General features: G+C 39.7%; 1 protein-coding gene across 3 annotated transcripts in view; it reads left to right on the top strand.

The window, feature by feature from the left end:
* The window catches only part of CDK14 (cyclin dependent kinase 14), a 720,213-nt gene that overhangs the window by 163,619 nt on the left and 537,506 nt on the right, over nt 1-19,088 (top strand). For all 3 annotated transcript variants that reach the window (XR_011256569.1, XM_069587335.1, XM_069587336.1), the window contains exon 3: nt 4,787-5,035. Coding sequence is in view for 2 of the 3 variants with exons in the window: in XM_069587335.1 (XP_069443436.1) it covers nt 4,787-5,035 (249 nt within the window). In the remaining variant the exon portion in view is untranslated. The remainder of the gene's footprint in view (nt 1-4,786; nt 5,036-19,088) is intronic.

The raw sequence follows: 19,088 nt of genomic DNA on the forward strand, positions 1-19,088 counted from the left end.
GTTACCTTCTCCCCCGCTATGGTGTGCTGGTGTATGTGTGCTAAAATGTTATATTTTCTAGTAAAATTTCCCTATACATCTGCAGGAGTTTTCCCCCCATCTGTTTCCTCATGAATGTGGCAGAAAAACTTCTCTGATAAAGTCGAATTTACTAAGGTAGTTCAAAGAGCTTGAATAAAAAATAGAATGTAGAGTTAAGTACAGTGCTGTGTTAGCTCCTTATTCTCTTTGGCAAAATTAAGAGTTTCCATGGGGTTTATACTTCCTGGTGCTACTTTCAAGGATAGGGTTGGAGCTCAAACGTGGTCATCATTTTCCCATTATCACTGTATCAATTCAACCCCCATTTGTACCTGTTTATGTAATCATTTCACACACATTTATCACTTTGCTTGATAGTTCTGTGTAAATCTTCCTTTAAGAAATTCAGTATTTTATGGCTGAAACACAGAGATTGACTTCTTTCTGAAAGTATCACAGTGGATTGAAAGACCCGTGAGTTGGTTGGCCCCTTTGTTTCATTTTTCTCAAGCATACTTTATAGTTTCTGTGTACAGATCTGCTCAGATTTTGTCAGATGGATCACTAAGTATTTTATATTGCTTGAAACTGTTATAAATGGTATTATTTTTAGTTAAAATTTCTGATTGTTATTAATATCTGAAAATAGAAATGATTTTTGTATATTGGTCTTATATCTTGCACCCTTGATCAACATGTTAATTCTAGTGTTTTTGCTTTTTTCCTGGTATATTTCATTCAACATAGATGATAATGTCTTCTGTGAATAAAGTGGGTCTTATTTCCTCCTTTTCAATGTGGATGTCTTTTATTTCCTTTTTCTTGCCTTGTGGCATTGTCTGGAGCTTGTAATACAATGCTGAGTCAACATGACTGAGAGTGGACATCCTGTTCTTGGGAGAAAGGCATTCAGTTTAACCGTTGCTGTTGGTTTAGAATCTAGGACTCCTTACCTGAGTGCCTGTGACTCAGAGTCTTGTATGAGGTTCCAGTCCAGCAGGGGCAGGGGCTGTGGTCACACTTGAGGGCTCAACTCATGTGGTTGTTGGCAGTCCTTCTCATAAACGCACCTCTCTACAGAGCCCCTTTCTGATGTGGCTGCTGACTTTGCCTTGGATAGTGATCTAGGAGACAGGGGATGGGAGTGAGGAGGTACCACTACGGAAGCCACAGTCTTTTATCTTCTCTCAGAAGTGATTTCTGCCGTATTCTGTTTGTTGGATCTAAGTCAGCAAGTACAGCCCACGTGGAAGATCCGCAGATGAAGGAAGAGTGTGGCTGCCTGCAAGTGGCCGTCACGGGGAGCCGTTCCAGAGACTTCTGACGTTGTGTAATAAAATGGTGAATTGCACGTGTTTGAGTATTAAGCCAACCTTGCCTTCCTGGGATTAATGCCACTTTTTCCTTACTTATCCATTTTATATATTGTTGGATTCAGTTTGTTAAAAATGTGCCAATAATTTTTAATCTATATTCATCAGAGAAATGGATCTGTAGTTTTCTTATTTTTTTCTGGTTTTAGTGATGGAATGATGCTGGCTTCTTAGAATGAGTGAGGAAGTATCCCCTTCTCTTGAATATTTTGGAAGAGTTTCTGTGAAATTGGTGTTTTTTTTCCCCCTTAAATGTTTGGTTTACTTCACCAGCAATCTTTTCTGGTCCTGGCATTTTCTTTATGATAAGGCTTTTGGTTACACCTTTGATTTCTTTGAAATCACTTTGATTTCAAGTGAACTTTGGTAGTTTTTGTCTTTCGAGGAATTTGCTTCATCTAAGTTGCTGGACTTACTGGTATAAAGTTCTTGATAATGTCTGTTGGATGAGTAGTGATGCTGTCTCTCTCATTTCTGTTACTGGCAATGCATGTTATTTCCCTTTCTTTCTTATCAGTCCGGCTAGAGGTGTATCCTTTTTTTTTTTAATCTTCTCTGAAAACTGGCTTTCGGTTTCATTGATTTTCTTTGTGGTTTTTCATGTTCTGTTTCATTTATTTCCATGATGATATATTTTCATTACGTTAATTCTCTGCTTATTTCAGGTTTTAATAAGTGTTCTTTTTCTGGCTAGTATTTTAAGGGGCGCTCTTTTTTAAAAACAAGTTTATTTATTTATCTGGCTGCCTGGGATCTTAGTTGTGGCATGCAGGAGCTTCTGTTGCCGTGCGTGGGCTTTCTTGGGGTGCATTGGCTTAGTTACTCTGAGGTGTGTGGGACTCAGTTCCCTGAAAGTGAACTTGCTCAGTCGTGTCTGACTCTTCACAACCCCGTGGACTGTAGCCTACCAGGTTCCTCCGTCCATGGGATTTTCCAGGCAAGAATACTGGAGTGGGTTGCCATTTCCTTCTCCAGGAGATCTTCCCAACCCAAGGATTGAACCCGGGCCTCCTGCATTGTGGGCAGACGCTTTACTGTCCGGCCACCCTGACCAGGGATCAAACCCGCATCCCCTGCATTGCAAGGCAGACTCTTAACCACTGAACCACCAGAGTGATCCCTTAAGGTGTACTCTGACTACTTTGAGACTTTTTTTTTCCTGCTCAATGCATTTACTATTATAAATTTTCCTACAGTTAAAATACTATTTAAGCTGTATCTATTTTGATATTCTGTTCAAGAGATTTTATTCAACTAATTCAAGAGACTTTCTAATTCCCCTATTGTTTAGTTTCCAAATATTTCCTGTCTTCTCTTTTAAAGTACTTTTTTCCCTCTGCCCCCTTTTTAGATACTCTCTTTTTTACTGGTTTCAAGCAGTTTGATTTTGATGTACCTTCGTGCTATTTTCTCTAGATTTCTTATATTTAGAGTTCATTGACTTCTCAGGTTCATGTGTTTTTATGTTGCAGTTCAGCTGCCTCGGGGAGACGAGTGGTTTCATATCCATATCACATCTACTGCTTCTTGCTTTCATATCTGTATGAGGAACACGTGAACTCTTAAAAAAAACTGAATGTGTTTAATATTGTGATAAATCGTTAGTTCTTGATCAGGAGGACTCTGCCTTGTCTTTTAAAGACATCTTCAGCAGTTTTGTGATGCTGTAAAAAGTGGGTTGATCTCCTTCTTATTGGATTTAATTAAAATTGAACCTATGCTTGGTAGTTCAGATACACTCATAGGACAGAGTTGATACTTAGTATTTAATCCAAATTTTGCTTCAATAACTTGAAATAATTTAATTATACACTTTACTATTTTCAAAAAATTGCATGTCAAGCATGTTTATTATACAGTTCAAAAAATACAGGGGTATGTAAAAAGTAAGTAATCTTACCCTTTGCCCCTTCAGTTCTGCTTATCTGGAGGTATCTTAACACTTTGGTGTATTTCCTTGTATACCTTTATATTAATATGTGCTCATACACACACATACAAATAGCTCTATCTGTCATATATATGTATGTATGTATGTATATATATATTTTTTTATATCCATACACATAGTTTCATTTCTTGCCAGTATGGAATCATCCCATATGTATTACTCAGACACTTAAATGTTTGCTTTAACAATATGAGATTTTCTTAGATACCGTCTGTTTTCCTGCTTTCTTAAATAGGAATGTGGAAACTTTTCACAAGAAGAAAAAATAAAACTTTAAAAGCAAATCAGAGTTATCTTTTCTTTAGACTGCATGATAAAGTTACCTTACTTTACGGACAAGCTAGAGGCCATGAAGTTACTAAGTAAAAATGTCTTGAGAATATATGGAGAATGAGAGAGCTGGAACATACAGTGGAAAGCAAGGAGCAAAAATCAGAGACTAAAATAAAGCGAGACTCGTTCAGATTATGCTGGAAGAGAATGAGCAAAATTGAGAAGGAAGTAGGGGTGTAGTGAAGTAATACATACAGCATTTTGAAATGAGTGTCATTCCGTGTTTTTCTATGTGGTATTATTTTTCCTTTTCATCTGTTAGTTTTAGTATTAGAAACAACATTGCTTTCAACTTTCAGTATCTCTAACCGTTAGCCCTTTTATATGCTCCATTCTAGTTTAGAAATGAAATCAAGATGGGGATAGATTTTAAACATATATTCAAGCTTTAAAGTTTTGAAGAACATAGTGATGTTTTCCTCTAGCCATGTTAGTTGCTTCTGGGATGGCCCATCAATGAAAATGCCCTTCTGAATTAATTGAACCGATTTTTTAAAAAAAATAAAGGCGAATTATCCATCTTTTAGTGATTCAGAAATAATCCCACTTGCAGTCAGGTGGTAAAATAAATGACAAGGTCAAGAACCACCTCAGGGCACTGGCAGCCTAGGTGCTAAGCTTCCTGTTTTAGGGATAACATTTTCAGTGTCAGCCCTCAGTGAATATAATTATAATATAATATAATTATAATATAATATAGCGAAGTGTTAGTTGCTCAGTCTGTCCGACCGACGCTTTGTGACCCGGCCAGGCTCCTCTGTCCGTGGAATTCTCCAGGCAAGAATACTGGAGTAGGTAGCCATTCCCTTCTCTAGGGGATCTTCCCAACCCAAAGATTGAACCTGGGTCTCCTGCATTGCAGGCAGATTCTTTACCATCTGAGCCACCAGGGAAGCCCCAGCAAGTATGGTAAGTGGAATGATGGTGACGAGTTTTTCATATTGTGGTTTAAGCTGGTGTAGCTTTTAGAATATAGCCTTTGGGGTTATTTCCTGAGATAAAAATGGGCATGCTTTGTAAGATAATAAATCCTCATGTGTAGTGATATTAAAGTTTCAGTGGAGTGATCTGAGTTTAATTTCTCTCTCTCTCTCTTTTTTTCCACCAGATATGTGTCACAAAGATGTCCACACGAAACTGCCCAGGAATGGACTCAGTGATCAAACCCCTGGACACAATTCCTGAGGATAAGAAAGTCAGGGTTCAGAGGACACAGAGCACTTTTGACCCATTTGAGAAACCCGCTAATCAAGTGAAGAGGGTGCATTCTGAGAACAATGCTTGCATTAACTTTAATAAGAGCTCCTCCGCTGGCAAAGAGTCTCCTAAAGTTCGGCGGCACTCTAGCCCCAGCTCGGTGAGTGCGGTCTTCTCACTTACTAACGGGTGAGCAGAGCAAGTGGGACAATGTGCAGGGAGCCAGCAGGTGGCTTTATCAGCGCCTTATTATGCATTCTCTCCTTAGGTGGTTCAGCGTTTTCTGGAAGAGAGTGTGCAGGCCTGCGCAAGTGCCAACTACATATACAAACTCTTGATTCACAGGCACCCAGCAAGCCAGTGAGAAATGATTAAACTTATTTTTGGGAAAAAAATTTTTTTCCCCTAGCTGTTTCCAGTTAGAGGAATTTGTCATTTAAACTCCTTGGGTAATTCAAACTCTTGGAGAGGATTTTCAAACTTTACTGTGTTGGCAGGCAGTAAGGATAGTTTTGAATTTGACAGATTCACAAAGAATTTCATTTCAGAATACTTGTTAAAAGTTGTTCACTTTGGTTTTCGTTGTCAATATTTTTAAAATTAGGAGCTAGACATTGAAGTTGATCTTATGAAGAGAAATCTTATTCATCACAAGGAAATTTTCTGAGGTCAAACTGTATTAAAGCAAGTCTTGCCTTTGGGCCGAAGAAGGTATAAAGTTTGAGATGATCACTGCTTTTTGACTGTAAAGAATTTTATTGAAACTCATCTTTCCAAGACTGGCCTGCGTTTAACATTGTTAAAAAAAATAAGCCTTATGATCTTTGGAAATTCAGTAATTTTCAGATTTAACCCACACTAAAGAACTTTATGACATAGTCTAAGAATTTAAAGGGTGAGAGAAGAGTGCTAAGAGAATTTTGATTCTGTCATCTTGCTAAGAAGCATATTCCATTTCGTAGACTTTAAATATTAAATTCCATGATGGTCAAAAAAGAGCAATAAATGTCAGCTGCTAGAATATTGATACTTCAATTTAAGTAAAGTGTGGGATACCACGAAAATCTTGTGTCACAGGTTTTTTTTTGTTGTTGTTGTTAATGAAGTGAAAATAAATATTGTTAATGCAGCCTTTTTGAGGAGAATTGATTATCTGGGTTTCCCCGGATTGGTCCCTGTAATCTTATCCATGATTGCAGTGTAGTGTCTGTCTAGGTCACACATAAACAACACTAACACTTGGGAAAACTTTTAGATTTAGTATCATTTAGAAGAAATGAAAAGAGAATCTTTGAGAATGATTAAACTTCTCTTATGGCAAGAGAATTATATATATATTTTACTGTAGATATTATTTGTTCAGTTGTGTCAGATTCTTTGTGGCCCCATGGACTGTAGCCTGCCAGGCTCCTCTGTCCATGGAATTCTCCAGACAAGAATACTGGAGTGAGTAGCCATTTCTTTCTGCAGGGGATCTTCCCGACCCAGGAATCAAGCTTAGGTCTCTTGCATTACAAGCAGATTCCTTACTATCTGAGCCATCAGGGAAGCCCATTTTACTGTATAGTTATCTTCATAATGTTAATTGTCACCCTACATGATATATAGAAATGGGCATTGAGATATTGCAATGAGGCAAACTTATTCACTGTTTATATGAAAATCAAATTAAACTAGTTATTCTGTGTTTTATCTTCAATCCTAGTTATTGTCCAATGGTGCATTATTTCTTTTCTTGCTCAGATTGTTGCTGCTTTAGTCATTGGGAGCTCTTTTAGGTTGGCCCCTGTGTCCTTTTGAGATGTCTCATTCCCCTTTTAATTGTTGAAATGTTTATTATTTATTTACTTACTTATTTTTAATTGAAGGATGACTGCTTTACAGTATTGTGCTGGTTTCTGCCATACATCAACATGAATCAGCCTTTGATACACTATGTCCCACCTCTTGAGCCTCCCTCCCACCTCCCACCCCATCCCACCCCTCTGGGTTGTCACAGAGCCCTGGCTTTGAGTTCCCTGTGTCGCACAGCAAATCCCCACTGTCTGCTTTACATATGGCAATGTTTGTGTTTCAATGCTACTCTCAATTTGTCCCATATACCTTTTCAAAAAATATTTAAAAAAATTTTTTTAATATTAAAAACATTTTTTATTATTTTTAGTTGATTGGTGATTAGTTTACAATATTGGTTGATTTCTGTCATACATCAACATGAATTAGCCATAGGTGTACATATGTCCCCTCCCTCTTGAATCTCCTTCCCACCCCTCTAGGTTATTACTGAGCCTCAGTTTGAGTTCCTTCAGTCATATTGCAAATTCCCATGGGCTGAAAAAGACACATATACCCCAGTATGCATTGCAGCACTGTTTACAGTAGCCAAGACATGGAAGCAAGCTAGACGTCCATCGACAGGTGACTAGATAAAGAAGCTGTATAGTTATAATGGGATACTACTCAGCCATAAAAAGGAATGCATTTGAGTCAATTCTAATGAGGCCGATGAACCTAGAGCCTATTATGCGGAGTGTTTTTGAAGCACTTCCGTACTTTCTTGTCCTACAAGTTGCTCTTGGCTTATCTTGTATTTTCCCAGCCCCAGACCCAGATTCAGCCATTTCTCCAGAGAGCCCTGTTTCCTTTTACTGAAGCATGGTATTTAGAAACCAGGATTGGGTGTTGGGTGTGTTTGCTGCTACTAGGGGTCATATAACCTTAAAAGTCAATGTGTACATCATAGTATAAAAAACAATGGGGGGATTTTGATATTTAATTGTGATTTGAAATAAGGGATTTGCTAGACAGCAAAAAAGACACAGATGTGTATAACGGACTTTTGGACTCAGAGGGAGAGGGAGAGGGTGGGATGATTTGGGAGAATGGCATTCTAACATGTATACTATCATGTAAGAATCGAATCGCCAGTCTGTGTCCAATGCAGGATACAGCATGCTTGGTGCTGGTGCACGGTGATGACCCAGAGAGATGTTATGGGGAGGGAGGTGGGAGGGGGGTTCATGTTTGGGAACGCATGTAAGAATTAAAGATTTTAAAATTAAAAAAATAAAATAAAATAAAATTTAAAATAAATAAATAAAAGAAATAATGGATTTACTAAAATCATTTTCAAGGAAAGTTGAGACTTATCTGATATATTCTGCATTTCTCTTTCTTTCTTTTTTTGTTGTTGCTATTGTTCAGTCAATAAGTCTTGTCCAGCTCTGCGACCCCATGAACTGCAGCATGCCAGGCTTTCCTGTCCTTTACTATCTCCCAGAATTTGCTCAAACTCATGTCCATTGAGTCAGTGATGCCATCCAACCATCCCATTCTCAGTCACCCCCTTCTCCTCCTGCCTTCAATCTTTCCCAGCATCAGTGAGTTGACACTTCTCATCAGGTAGCCAAAGTATTGAAGCTTCAGCTTCAGCATCAGTCCTTTCAGTGAATATTCAGGGTTGATTTCCTTTAGGATTGACTGGTTTAATTTCTTTGCTGTCCAAGGGACTCTCTAGAGTCTTCTCCAGCACCATCTTCTTTCTTTTACTTTTTATTTTGTACTGGAAAGTGAAAGTTAAGTCTCTTAGTCATGTCTGAGTCTTTGCGATCCCACGGACTGTAGCCTACCAAGTTCCTCTGTCCATGGGATTTTCCAGGCAAGAATACTGGAGTGGGTTGCCATTTCCTTTTCCAGGAGATCTTCCCAACCCAGGGATTGAACCCGCATCTCCTGCGTTGTAGGCAGACGCTTTACCGTCTGAGCCACCAGGGAAGTCCAGTACTTTATACTGGACTATAGGTGATTAATGGGGCTTCCCTGGTAGCTTAGCTGGTGAAGAATCGCCTGCAATGCAGGAGACCCTGGTTCAATTCCTGGATTGGGAAGATCCCCTGAAGAAGGGATAGGCTACCCAATCCAGTATTCTTGGACTTCCCTGGTGGCTCAGACGGTAAAGAATCTGCTTGCAATGCAGGATACCTGGGTTCGATCCCTGGATTGGGAAGATCCCCTGGAGGAGGGATGGCAACCCACTCCAGTTTTCTTGCCTGGAGAATCCCATGGACAGGGGATCCTTGCAGGCTACAGTCCATGGGGTTGCAAAGAGTCAGACGTGACTGAGAGACTAAGCACAGCATAGGTGATTGATAATGTTATGTTAGTTTCAGGTGTTTGGCAGAGTGATTCAGTTATACGTTTACGTTATCTATACTTTTTCAGATTATTTTCCCATTTAGGTTGTCACATAACATTGAGCAGAGTTCCCTGTGCTATACAGTAGGTCCTTGTTGGTTATCTGTTTTAAATATAGAAATGTGTATGTGTGAAATAGGGGCAGACTCAGGGAGGGTGGCAATGGCAACATCGACAGCAAATAAAGATGAGGAGGTTTCTCCGTGAACCTCAAAAGAGGAGTGAGGGGAGCAAACCGTGGACAATTTTAAGAAGCATGTGGTACGAGAAAGTGTAGAGGAGGAGGCTCAGGAAAGGCCAGGGGACCAGGGACTTCTCTCAGAGCCCGGGAACCCCCGCATGCTGGGGCCTTGTGAGGACAGCAGCCGTGCGTGGAGGGGACTTCGATGCACCTGTGGGTGGATGCAGGCCCAGAGACCAGGGGGTGTCTGCTGGTCTTTCTCCTTGCGTTCTCTAGAATAGCAGATTGGAGCACCTTTTCAGGGCAAAGCCTTGTACTGAGTAGACGTCTATGCAGGGCAGTTTCAATAGGGAAAAAGAAATTCCAGAAAGAAGTGTTGAAGTGAAACAAAAGGGGAAATCTCAATGTATGTGATATTGTCATTTTTTTTTCTTTTTACTTTATGAAAACAGAGCAAAGAACTTTATTCCATAAAGCTAGAAAAGCTCTCTTGGTCATACCCTTCTCCAACTACTGAAACATTCCTTTCCCTTAAAAATAACTGATAGAAAAATTATTGGTTGAATCCCATACAAATCTGTCAAAAAGAGAGAAAATAGGAGTAGCATATCATCTCTACAGGTAATGAGAGCAAATGAGAAGGGGCACAGTTTTCCTTTTTGCAGATTTATGATGCTATATTTGAAAAAAACCAAAGAATCAGTGGGAATACTATAAACAGTGAGAGAAGTTAGTCAGATTGCAGATTGGAACATTAATATACAAAACCCAATAGATACCGTTATAAGGACAAATAAGAATTAGTGCTGAGGTACTTCCCTGGTGGTCTCGCGGTGAAGATTCCAGGCTTCCTCGGCAGTAGGTGCTGGGTCGATCCCTGGTGGGAGAACTAATACGCCACATGCTGTGTGGTGTGGCCAGGAAAAAAGAAAAGAGTTAGTGTTGAAAGCTGGTAAATAAAGCAGATGATTAAGCATTTATTTTCAGTGATTTCTATATGAGATTCACCTCAAGGTAATCTAGTCATCGATGAAGGGAAGTTTCTCTTTTAGAAGTGTTAGTTTCTTAGTTGTGTCTGACTCTTTGCGACCCCATCGACTGTAGCCCACGAGGCTCCCCTGTCCATGCAATTCTTCAGGCGAGAATCCTGACCAGGGATCAAACCTGTGTTTCCTGCATTGCAAGGCAGAGTCTTACCCACTGGACCACCAGGGAAGTCTCCTTCCCTACTTTTTGCCTTTAGTTAATATCCAGTCTTTGCAGTCTTGTGGTGATGTGAGTACCATTGTTAGTGAGGTCACATAGTATACTATGATTAAGTTTCTTTGCTTGCGCAACTTTTTGTTTTTCCTGGTTGTACTTACCCCTTCTTTTCACTTGTTTGCTATTAATACAATTAATTAATAGAATTTTAACCACAAACTGAGGCCCCAAACTATTTGATAAAACTAGAACACTCCTCTGAAACAAATCAGAATGAGGTCATCTGTCGGGTTTCGTCTCCTTATGGCTCTCCATTGGCCTCATCCGGTCTGGACTGGTCCATCTCCTACGAGCTGTCAGGAGCATCTTTTCATTCCTCCAAAGCTGAATGGCCAATCTAGATTTCAGGATATGTAAGCCTAGTTGCTGGTTCCCGAGATGATCAAGAAGGGGCTCAGGCCCTTTTTTGTGCATTGTTTTCGTTCAGTCTGATTCTTAATCCTGATTTTCATAATTCTTGGTGTCCTAGTTATGAGCCTTTCACGTTCAACCTCTTCAGAGAATAAACCTTTCCCGGGATCAGGGATGGACAGACACCTGATTGGGAGAGTCTAGGGGAAAGGACTTGTTCTTTAAATCTAATCTGACCAGTCATTTTGGTTTTCACCCCTCCTTGAAGTTCAGCTTCCAATTCTTGAGTGTTTCAGGGATTCTGAAGTGGGAATTGACTTATTTCTCATTGATTCCCACCCTTGGTTTCCACCTGTGGTCATCGTCCTTGTCAGTGACCTCCTATCCATTTGTTTCCCAAAATTTGTTTCTCAAAATTTTTGTTTGTATCTTGTCTGCAGTCTTCCCCTTATTCATTCAGTTGCTCTTCTAAGTTATAACTTTGCTTTCATTTTAATACAGATTGGTGTATGGGGGAGAAATAAATACTTGTGTTCAAGACACCATGTGCTCAGTTGCTCTGTCATGTCCAACTCTTTGCAACCCCATGGACTGTAGCCCTCCAGGCTCCTCTGTCCATGGGATTCTCCAGGCAAGAAAACTGGAGTGGGCTGCCATTTCCTTCTCCAGGGGGTCTTCCTGACCCAGGGATCAAACCCGAGTCTCCCGTGTCTCCTGTATTGGCAGGCCAATTCTTTATCACTGTGCTCCCTGGGAAGCCCTGTGTTATTCTTTAACAGGGGGCTTACCAAGGGAACAGATTGAACAGCTGTGTGGGGTAAACAGACACATACGCACAACATTATTAAAATGTTGAAACAGAGGAAATCCTGCCCTGGAATTCCAGGCTACCATGTTTAACTGGAAATGTCCACTATTTCTCTCCTATTATATTAACTTCCTTTAGATCCTCTTTCCTGAGAGTTTCTTATTGAGTTTGTCGTTTTTTGGTCCACTCTGGAATGCCTTTCTTCTATAACAGGGCACTTCTGTTATTTTGTGTGGTAAATGCTTTGCTTCCTTTTCATTTTGGGAGCTTTTTCTTCTGTTCAGTATGCCCTGGAAAAAAGCCTTTGCTTTTCCTTGTTCAAGCTGGAAATCGTTTCTTTTCCTCTTTTAGTATGATACCACAGTATTCTGTTTTATTCTGAGTCCTCTCTGCCCACTCTGCCTTTTTGTTCTCTCCCTGATTGTAGTGGGATGGGGGATTTTACCATACTCATTTTCACAGGAAAACTGTTTTCCTTTAGATTCCTCACTGGGCCAGAAATGGAAGTTTTTGAGCAGCATCCTGTCCTATAGGTATGGGACGCTGATCATTTCATACTCAGTGGGACATTGAGATAGGATCTTTATGGAACATTTGATGATTTCGTACTCAATGGCATGAGAGTTTTATGATATGTTTTATTTTTAAAGATTTTTTTTGGAAAGACTGATGAGCATCCAAGGATATCCTTTATCTGAAGGCCACCAACGTTAATGTTATATCTTTATTTTACTGTTATTTCTTTGAAAGTCTTAGGTATCTTGAATGGGCTCCAAGCGTACAGTTGAGAAGGAGGGGGAAGTGAGCAGCAGGGTGGCGTTGCTGCTCCTGATTTTATGAGGAAGCAAGGTAGCCACTCTTGTTTCTTGAAAATACTGTGGTAGAAACAGTTATGCACCATTACATCTCTCTGCTGGTCATATACTGGTCATTGTCTATGTGAGGAGTCATGACTGAAATTATGGAACTGAGAGTGCCTTAGCCTTAGTGACCATCACATTCATCGGAACTTCCTGATTGTGTCCAGATAGTGGCACTTTAAAATTCAGACTCAGAGAACAAACTTATGGTCACCATGCGGGAAGGACAGGGGAAGAGATAGTTCCGGAGTTTGGAATGAACACGTGCACTCTGCTATATTTAAAATGGACAGCCAGCATGGATCTGCTGTATAGCAGGTGGAACTCTGCTCAATGCTATGTGGCCGCCTGGATGGGAGGGGAGTCTGGGGGAGATGGGATGCGTGTGTATGTATGGCTGAGTCCCTTTGCTGTCCACCTGGAACTATCACAACATTGTTAATTGAGTATACCCAATACAAAATAAAAAGTTTTTAAAAATAGAGTGAAATTCAGGCAGAATATTATGGATGGGATTTTATTTAAATGGGTATATTTCAAGAGGTATTTGACAGATTTCGTGCATTTGTTTCAGAGGAGTTTTGAGTGCCTACTCTCCCTGGGTCCAGTCCCTGGGTGGTATTCAACACTGTCCCTGACAGGACAAACTTTTGTTTCCTTTTTCTTGCCACCTCCTCCAACCAGGCTCTGCCCTTCAGTAGCTAGAAGTATTGGCAATGCTGTAGGAGACTGTCTTCCTGGTCCAATTTAGAAGGGATTTCATTCAGCTGTGCTATCATAAGCTGAGCTTAAAGAGAACATATTTTCAGAAATTCATGTTTACATTAAGGTCCTCTATGCTTTCTGCAGATTTCTCCCAAATTTACTTCCTTTCAGCTGGAGTGGGGGTCGGGTGGGGTGGGGAAAGCTGCACCCGTGTCAGGCAGGCTCTATTTGGAAAGTGAGGAGGAAGATGCAGACTTGAAAATGAGAGTCCCACTGCAGGTCTCTGACGCTCGTCCTTGAGGACCTCATTTGGCATTGCCTCCTTCTTACGGGGACTAGAAGCTCCCAGATGGAGCCCTGCCCAGGACTTCTCGGGTGATCCAGTGCTGAGACTCCACACTCCCAATGCAGGGGGCCTGGGTTCCATCCTTGGTCAGGGAACTGACCCCATGGCCCACAGCTAGGAGTTCGAGTGCCCACATGCCTTCAGGAAGATTGAAGATCCTGTGTGCTGCAGCTGAGACCCAGTGCAGTCAAAGACAAGAACCGAGACCCCTGTCAGGTTGTTAGTATGTGGGGAGGTTGGGTCTGTTGCCCTGTCTAGCATCTAGATCTATTTTGTAGCCAAGTTACCCATCAACTATGAATTATCTCAGTGTTGCTATGTTTAAAAGGGCTGGAAATGAGCAGGATGATAGAGCCGGTTGTGAAGATCTAAGACGGAAGAAAAATTAGCCAAGGAAGGTTTGACTTCAAAAATCCTCGTTGGTTAATGAGGTCAGATAGTTCTTTTTTTTAAAGAGAAATGTATTTATTTACATTGGGCCGTGCTGGGCCTTCACTGTTGCGTGCAGGCTTTCTCTAGTTGCGTCAAGTGCGGGCTGCTCTTCGAGCCGGCTTCTCCTTGCAGTGGCTTCTCTCTTTGCAGAGCGTGGGCCCTACGTGTGAGTAGTTGTGGTGCACAGGCTTAGTTGCCCCACGACATGTGGGACTCCCCCCCCTCCCCAGCTGCCCAGGCCAGGGGTCAAACAGATGTTCCTTGTGTTGCAGAGTGGATTCTTAACCACCAGACCGCCAGGGAAGCCCAGGTCAAATAGTGCTGATTGAGTCTGTCCCACTTTCCCCTCACCCAGTCTCACACTTACTTAGTATAATGTAATGGAGCAGTGATTCTCACTTGCGGTTTTCCTGCAATGCAGGGGATCATCAGCAAGGTTAAGGAAGGGGTTATGTTTGAAGGCTAAAGTAAATTTTCAGTGAATTCAGTGTAAAACTGTGTAGCCATATCACAGTATCACTGCAGTGAACACTCAGGTATACTTGTGCAGTTTATAAAAATCTGGTAAGAACCCCATCCTTGTTTCTAAGAATGGGACTTCAGTGCATGATAGACTTAAGCATGATTTAAATCTCCTCCGTTTGGATGGGAGTTAGATCCTACCTATGGAGTCTTCCCTGGTGGCTCAGATGGTAAAGCGTCTGCCTGCAATGCGGGAGACCCGGGTTCGATCCCCTGGGTTGGGAAGACCTCCTGGAGAAGGAAATGGCAACCCACTCCAGTACTCTTTCCTGGAGAATCCCACGGGCGGAGGAGCCTGGTGGGCTACAGTCCATGGGGTCGCAAAGAGTCAGACAGGACTGAGCGACTTTACTTTCACTAGATCTACCAATGTGGTAGTATAAAGAAAATAAGTTCTCAATTCCAGTCAACTTGGTTTGAATTCTAGCTCTAGCACTAGCTCTAAGATCTTAGATGAGTTACTTTATTTCTGCAGTCTTAAATTCTTCATATTCGAAAAGGGGTAGTAATAAAACCAACTTCAGGGTGGTGTTAACAGGGTTTAAAGTTAGATAATGAATGTAAAGTGATAAGCTCAAAGCATGGACCACAGTAAACAATCCATAGTAGCTGATTGTTTTTGTTGATTCCGTGGTGAACCCAGAGCAGCAAGGGCCAGGAGCATCTCCTTCAGGACAGGGTGACAAACGCCGTTCAGCTGGAATATTGCCCTGATTCTTTCCATTACCTACGCCAGTGTTCCCCTCCACTGATCCAGGCAATTGACAGTTCTCTGTGCCTTTATTCTGTTAAAAAAAAAAGTATTAACATTATCTCATTAAATTCCATGTCTCTATGCATGTAGTGCCTGTTAATAATTGCTGATTAGCCCTCTGTATTTCCAGTTCTCTAAAGTGCTATCTCAAACCTGCAGTCTAAATGGAGGAAGTGATTAAGCAGAGAATAGTGGCCCCATAAAGCTGTTTCCATCCTTCCATGCACCTGACATCAAAGCCAAAGATAATGTTAGGGTTAACTGCTTATTGGTTTGGGCTAGCATCTTTATTTAAAATGTGGTGATTTAATGAAGTTTCAAGGGAAAAAGAAAAAAAAAAAAAGGCAAACCAAAGGCCTGGACTTTAATTATCCAACAAAACAGGACTTCTCCTTCTGAATTATTCTTAGTTGGCTCCTTTGATTGGAAGTATTTTAATATTGGCCTCTCTAAACACTTGGCATTTGAGTTCCTTATTTATATGCAAAATAATTAAGATCAGAACATTTCTGTTTACTTAAAATAGGGATTAACTTTACAAGAATTTATCTCTTAAAGCTCAGACCATCTCACAGATATGGCCTGTTCCATGGACCCGTTCTTTGGTGGACTAAAATCACTTTTAGAGAGGCGCTACCTGTGTGTGATTCTTTCTGTTTTACAGAATGATTGATCCGTAAATTGCAGTATATTTCCACAGTGTGTATATATCAGTTGCCCAAGGCAAATCACATTGACTATTTTCCCACCCAATGTGGCAAAATAATCATTTTCTGCCATCACATTGTTAATAGAATGTACTTTAAGCATGGCAGTTAATGCACCCAAATCTACTCAGATAATTAGAATACTTTGTGTCATTAACATCTATTGCGTTATTTTTTCTTGTGGATAAATGAGATATAGCCTAAACAAAAGTATTATCCTTATTTTTTGAATTTCTTTAATTCAGTTTCCTCAAATAGTAAGTTTAATATGGTCCATGTCTTAAAATTACATAAACTAATATAGGCAGTTTAGGAAGAGTGAAATATATCATTTTTGGAAAATATCTGCACCTTTCCAGAAAGATAAAATAATAGCTTCCTGTTATGTTACCAGCTTCGTATAACATGTCTTGTCCTTGCTCTCAATACACATTAGCAGTTTATCTCCTAATAGGACTAAAGAGGTAATTTTCTGCTGCTTCTTTTTTCTTTAACTTAGATTGAATTTAGTTTTAAAGGAGCACAAAAGCAAACATGCAGACTCCTCATTCTGATTTTAAATAATTTAGAGTGGAACTGTGAACACAATATTTTCCCCATTGAAGATCATTTTATACTGAAGTTTAATATAGGTTTTAAAATTTCTATTTAAAACTTGGGCTCAGGAGGGTGATGGTAAAGTGTGACATTCTCAAGCTGTTTCTTGGTGATGAAAAATGCATGAGAACATAACCCACACAGGACTAGTCAGGCGCTTTTGAATGTAATTTTCCATCAAGTTTTACTTGATTCAACTCAACATGTGGTTGATGCTTTACAAGTTTCTTGAAGAAAAAAGAATAGATGGTCCATTGTCTATTAATGTCTTCCTGTAGTGTTTTTTGTTCATTTTCTAACTGCAGTTAAATGTCTAAATCATAACACTTTCAACCTTTCTTCTTTTCTAGTATGTACACATCTATTTAAATTTTCTTTTATGTATAGATTTGCCTGCATCCCATGGGTCTTAAAATGTCATGTCCTCAATGCCGCATATTTACTTATGAATTTTCAATTTAGATTTGCTTTTTAACCCATATGGCTAGACTATTTATTTTTCTTTTTATTCTTATTAATAATTTCTAATTTGTTGTGTTGTGTTCAGAATAAGTAACTTGAAGTGTTTCTTACAGTTTTGATATTGAGATTTTTTTTTTTTGGTGGCCTAATCTTTCACCATTTTTGTGAATGTTAAATGTGTACTTAAAAAGAATATATGTTAATATGCATGTGTTAAAATGCTATTTCTAATACTCAAGCCCATATATCTCTTACTTATTGGTCATTTGCCTGCTCTGTTGATGTCTGAATGATGTATGTTGGTCTTGCATTATCACTGTGGATTTCACATTTTCTCAGTTTATTGTTACCAGCAACTGTTTCATACACTGCAAAGCTATGTTCTTTGGCTCATACTAGTATATGATTATTAAATTTCTTGGTGGATTTTAACAAGGACCTACTGTATAGCACAGGGAACTCTGCTCAATATTATGTGGCAGCCTGGCTGGGAGGGGGGTTTGGGAATGAATGGATACCTGTATATGTACATGGCGGAGTCCCTTCCTTGTTCACCTGAAACTATTCCAGCATTGTTAATCGGCTATAACCCAATGCAAAATAAAAAGTTTTTTTAAAAGGAAATCTTTTGTTGGATTTTATTGGAGAAAATAATCTATTTGCTGTTTTGTGAATTCTGTCTTGTCTGCCATCAGTGTTGCTATAATGTACAGTTTTGCAAAAATAACTTTTTTTGGCTAGATTTCCCTTTTTGTTTTCAGATTTGCTCTTTTGTGTGTGTGTTTTTGTTTGTTTGTTTGTTTGTTCTTTTGTCTTTTCTCAATAGCGCATTGCTAGATTGTCTTTCCAATCTGAGAACTTTCTTTTAGTAGGGAAATTTTTAAAGCTTTATTATAAACATTGATATGTTTGGATATAACTTTCTTACTTTATGATTTTCTGCTTTATATGCTTTGTTATTGAGTATATGCCCCTTCTCTAGCTCCCCCATTCTTTTCCCTCTTTTCCCTTCTTCCATGTGCTTTTCTCTTACATTCTTTCTCTCTTTAACTTGTTTGAGATTTGTACATCTTATTTATTCTAGTAATTACCGTCTAAGTCTTAAGAAATGTTCTAAAAATTATGCATATGGAGTTAATTAGTATCTGCAATCTGTCTTTAACAATCCAATAAATCCCAGTATGTTTTTATTTTTATTATTCTACTGTCTCTTGCCTTCCTGCACTTCCCCCATCACTCTAGCTATAACATATATGGAGATAAAATGGAATTTTGTACCTTTTCTTTCTCTGTGGGTGGTAAAATTGCAGCTTTTCCATCCCAACTGATACTCAACTATCTTGAGTATCAGTTGCTTGGTTGTCTTTTTTCAGCCATTGTTAAATCTATAGAAATACTATGCTGGTTGAAAAAACTTTCTGTTTAAATGTAACTTCTCCCTAGAATTTTTTTTGAAAATTCCATCCAAACATTGAACTTATTACTTTTTCACCTGTGTACATTCTTTTAGTCACAGCCCGTACATATTTTATTTCATTAATGAAATATTTAGTCTCTAAATCTCTGTTTCTTTTAAAAAGATATAATATCTTGGATCTCTCTTAAGATACGGGTTATTTTTATTCAGTGTTGTTACTTTTTCGGTAAGATGTTGGTATTCCTGAAGTGATTTGTGATTCTTGGTTGTATACTCATTTTTGCATTTTAGAGTTGCTCTCAGCTTATTCTATTTTCTGTACCTTGTCTCTGCTGATTGTGTGAGAGGCAGGGACTACGTTTTGAGGAAGGTAGATGTTTTATTCTTTCTCTAGGTATTGGCCACTGCAGTCCTTGCTCTGCCCTTCTGGCCTGAATACCCACCTTCTCGGCTGTCTCCTCTGCACACGTCCCTGCAGTTTGCTTGGGAGGACATTATGTGTTCAGCTCTGTTGATTAGTGTCCTGTTTACCTAGCAGCAGTGTTAGTCGCTTAGTCGTGTCTGAGCCTTTGTGACCCCGTGGGCTGTAGCCGGCCAGGCTCCTTTGTCCATGG

Source organism: Ovis canadensis, chromosome 4 (genome assembly GCF_042477335.2).
Source record: "Ovis canadensis isolate MfBH-ARS-UI-01 breed Bighorn chromosome 4, ARS-UI_OviCan_v2, whole genome shotgun sequence".
Taxonomy (NCBI): domain Eukaryota; kingdom Metazoa; phylum Chordata; class Mammalia; order Artiodactyla; family Bovidae; genus Ovis; species Ovis canadensis.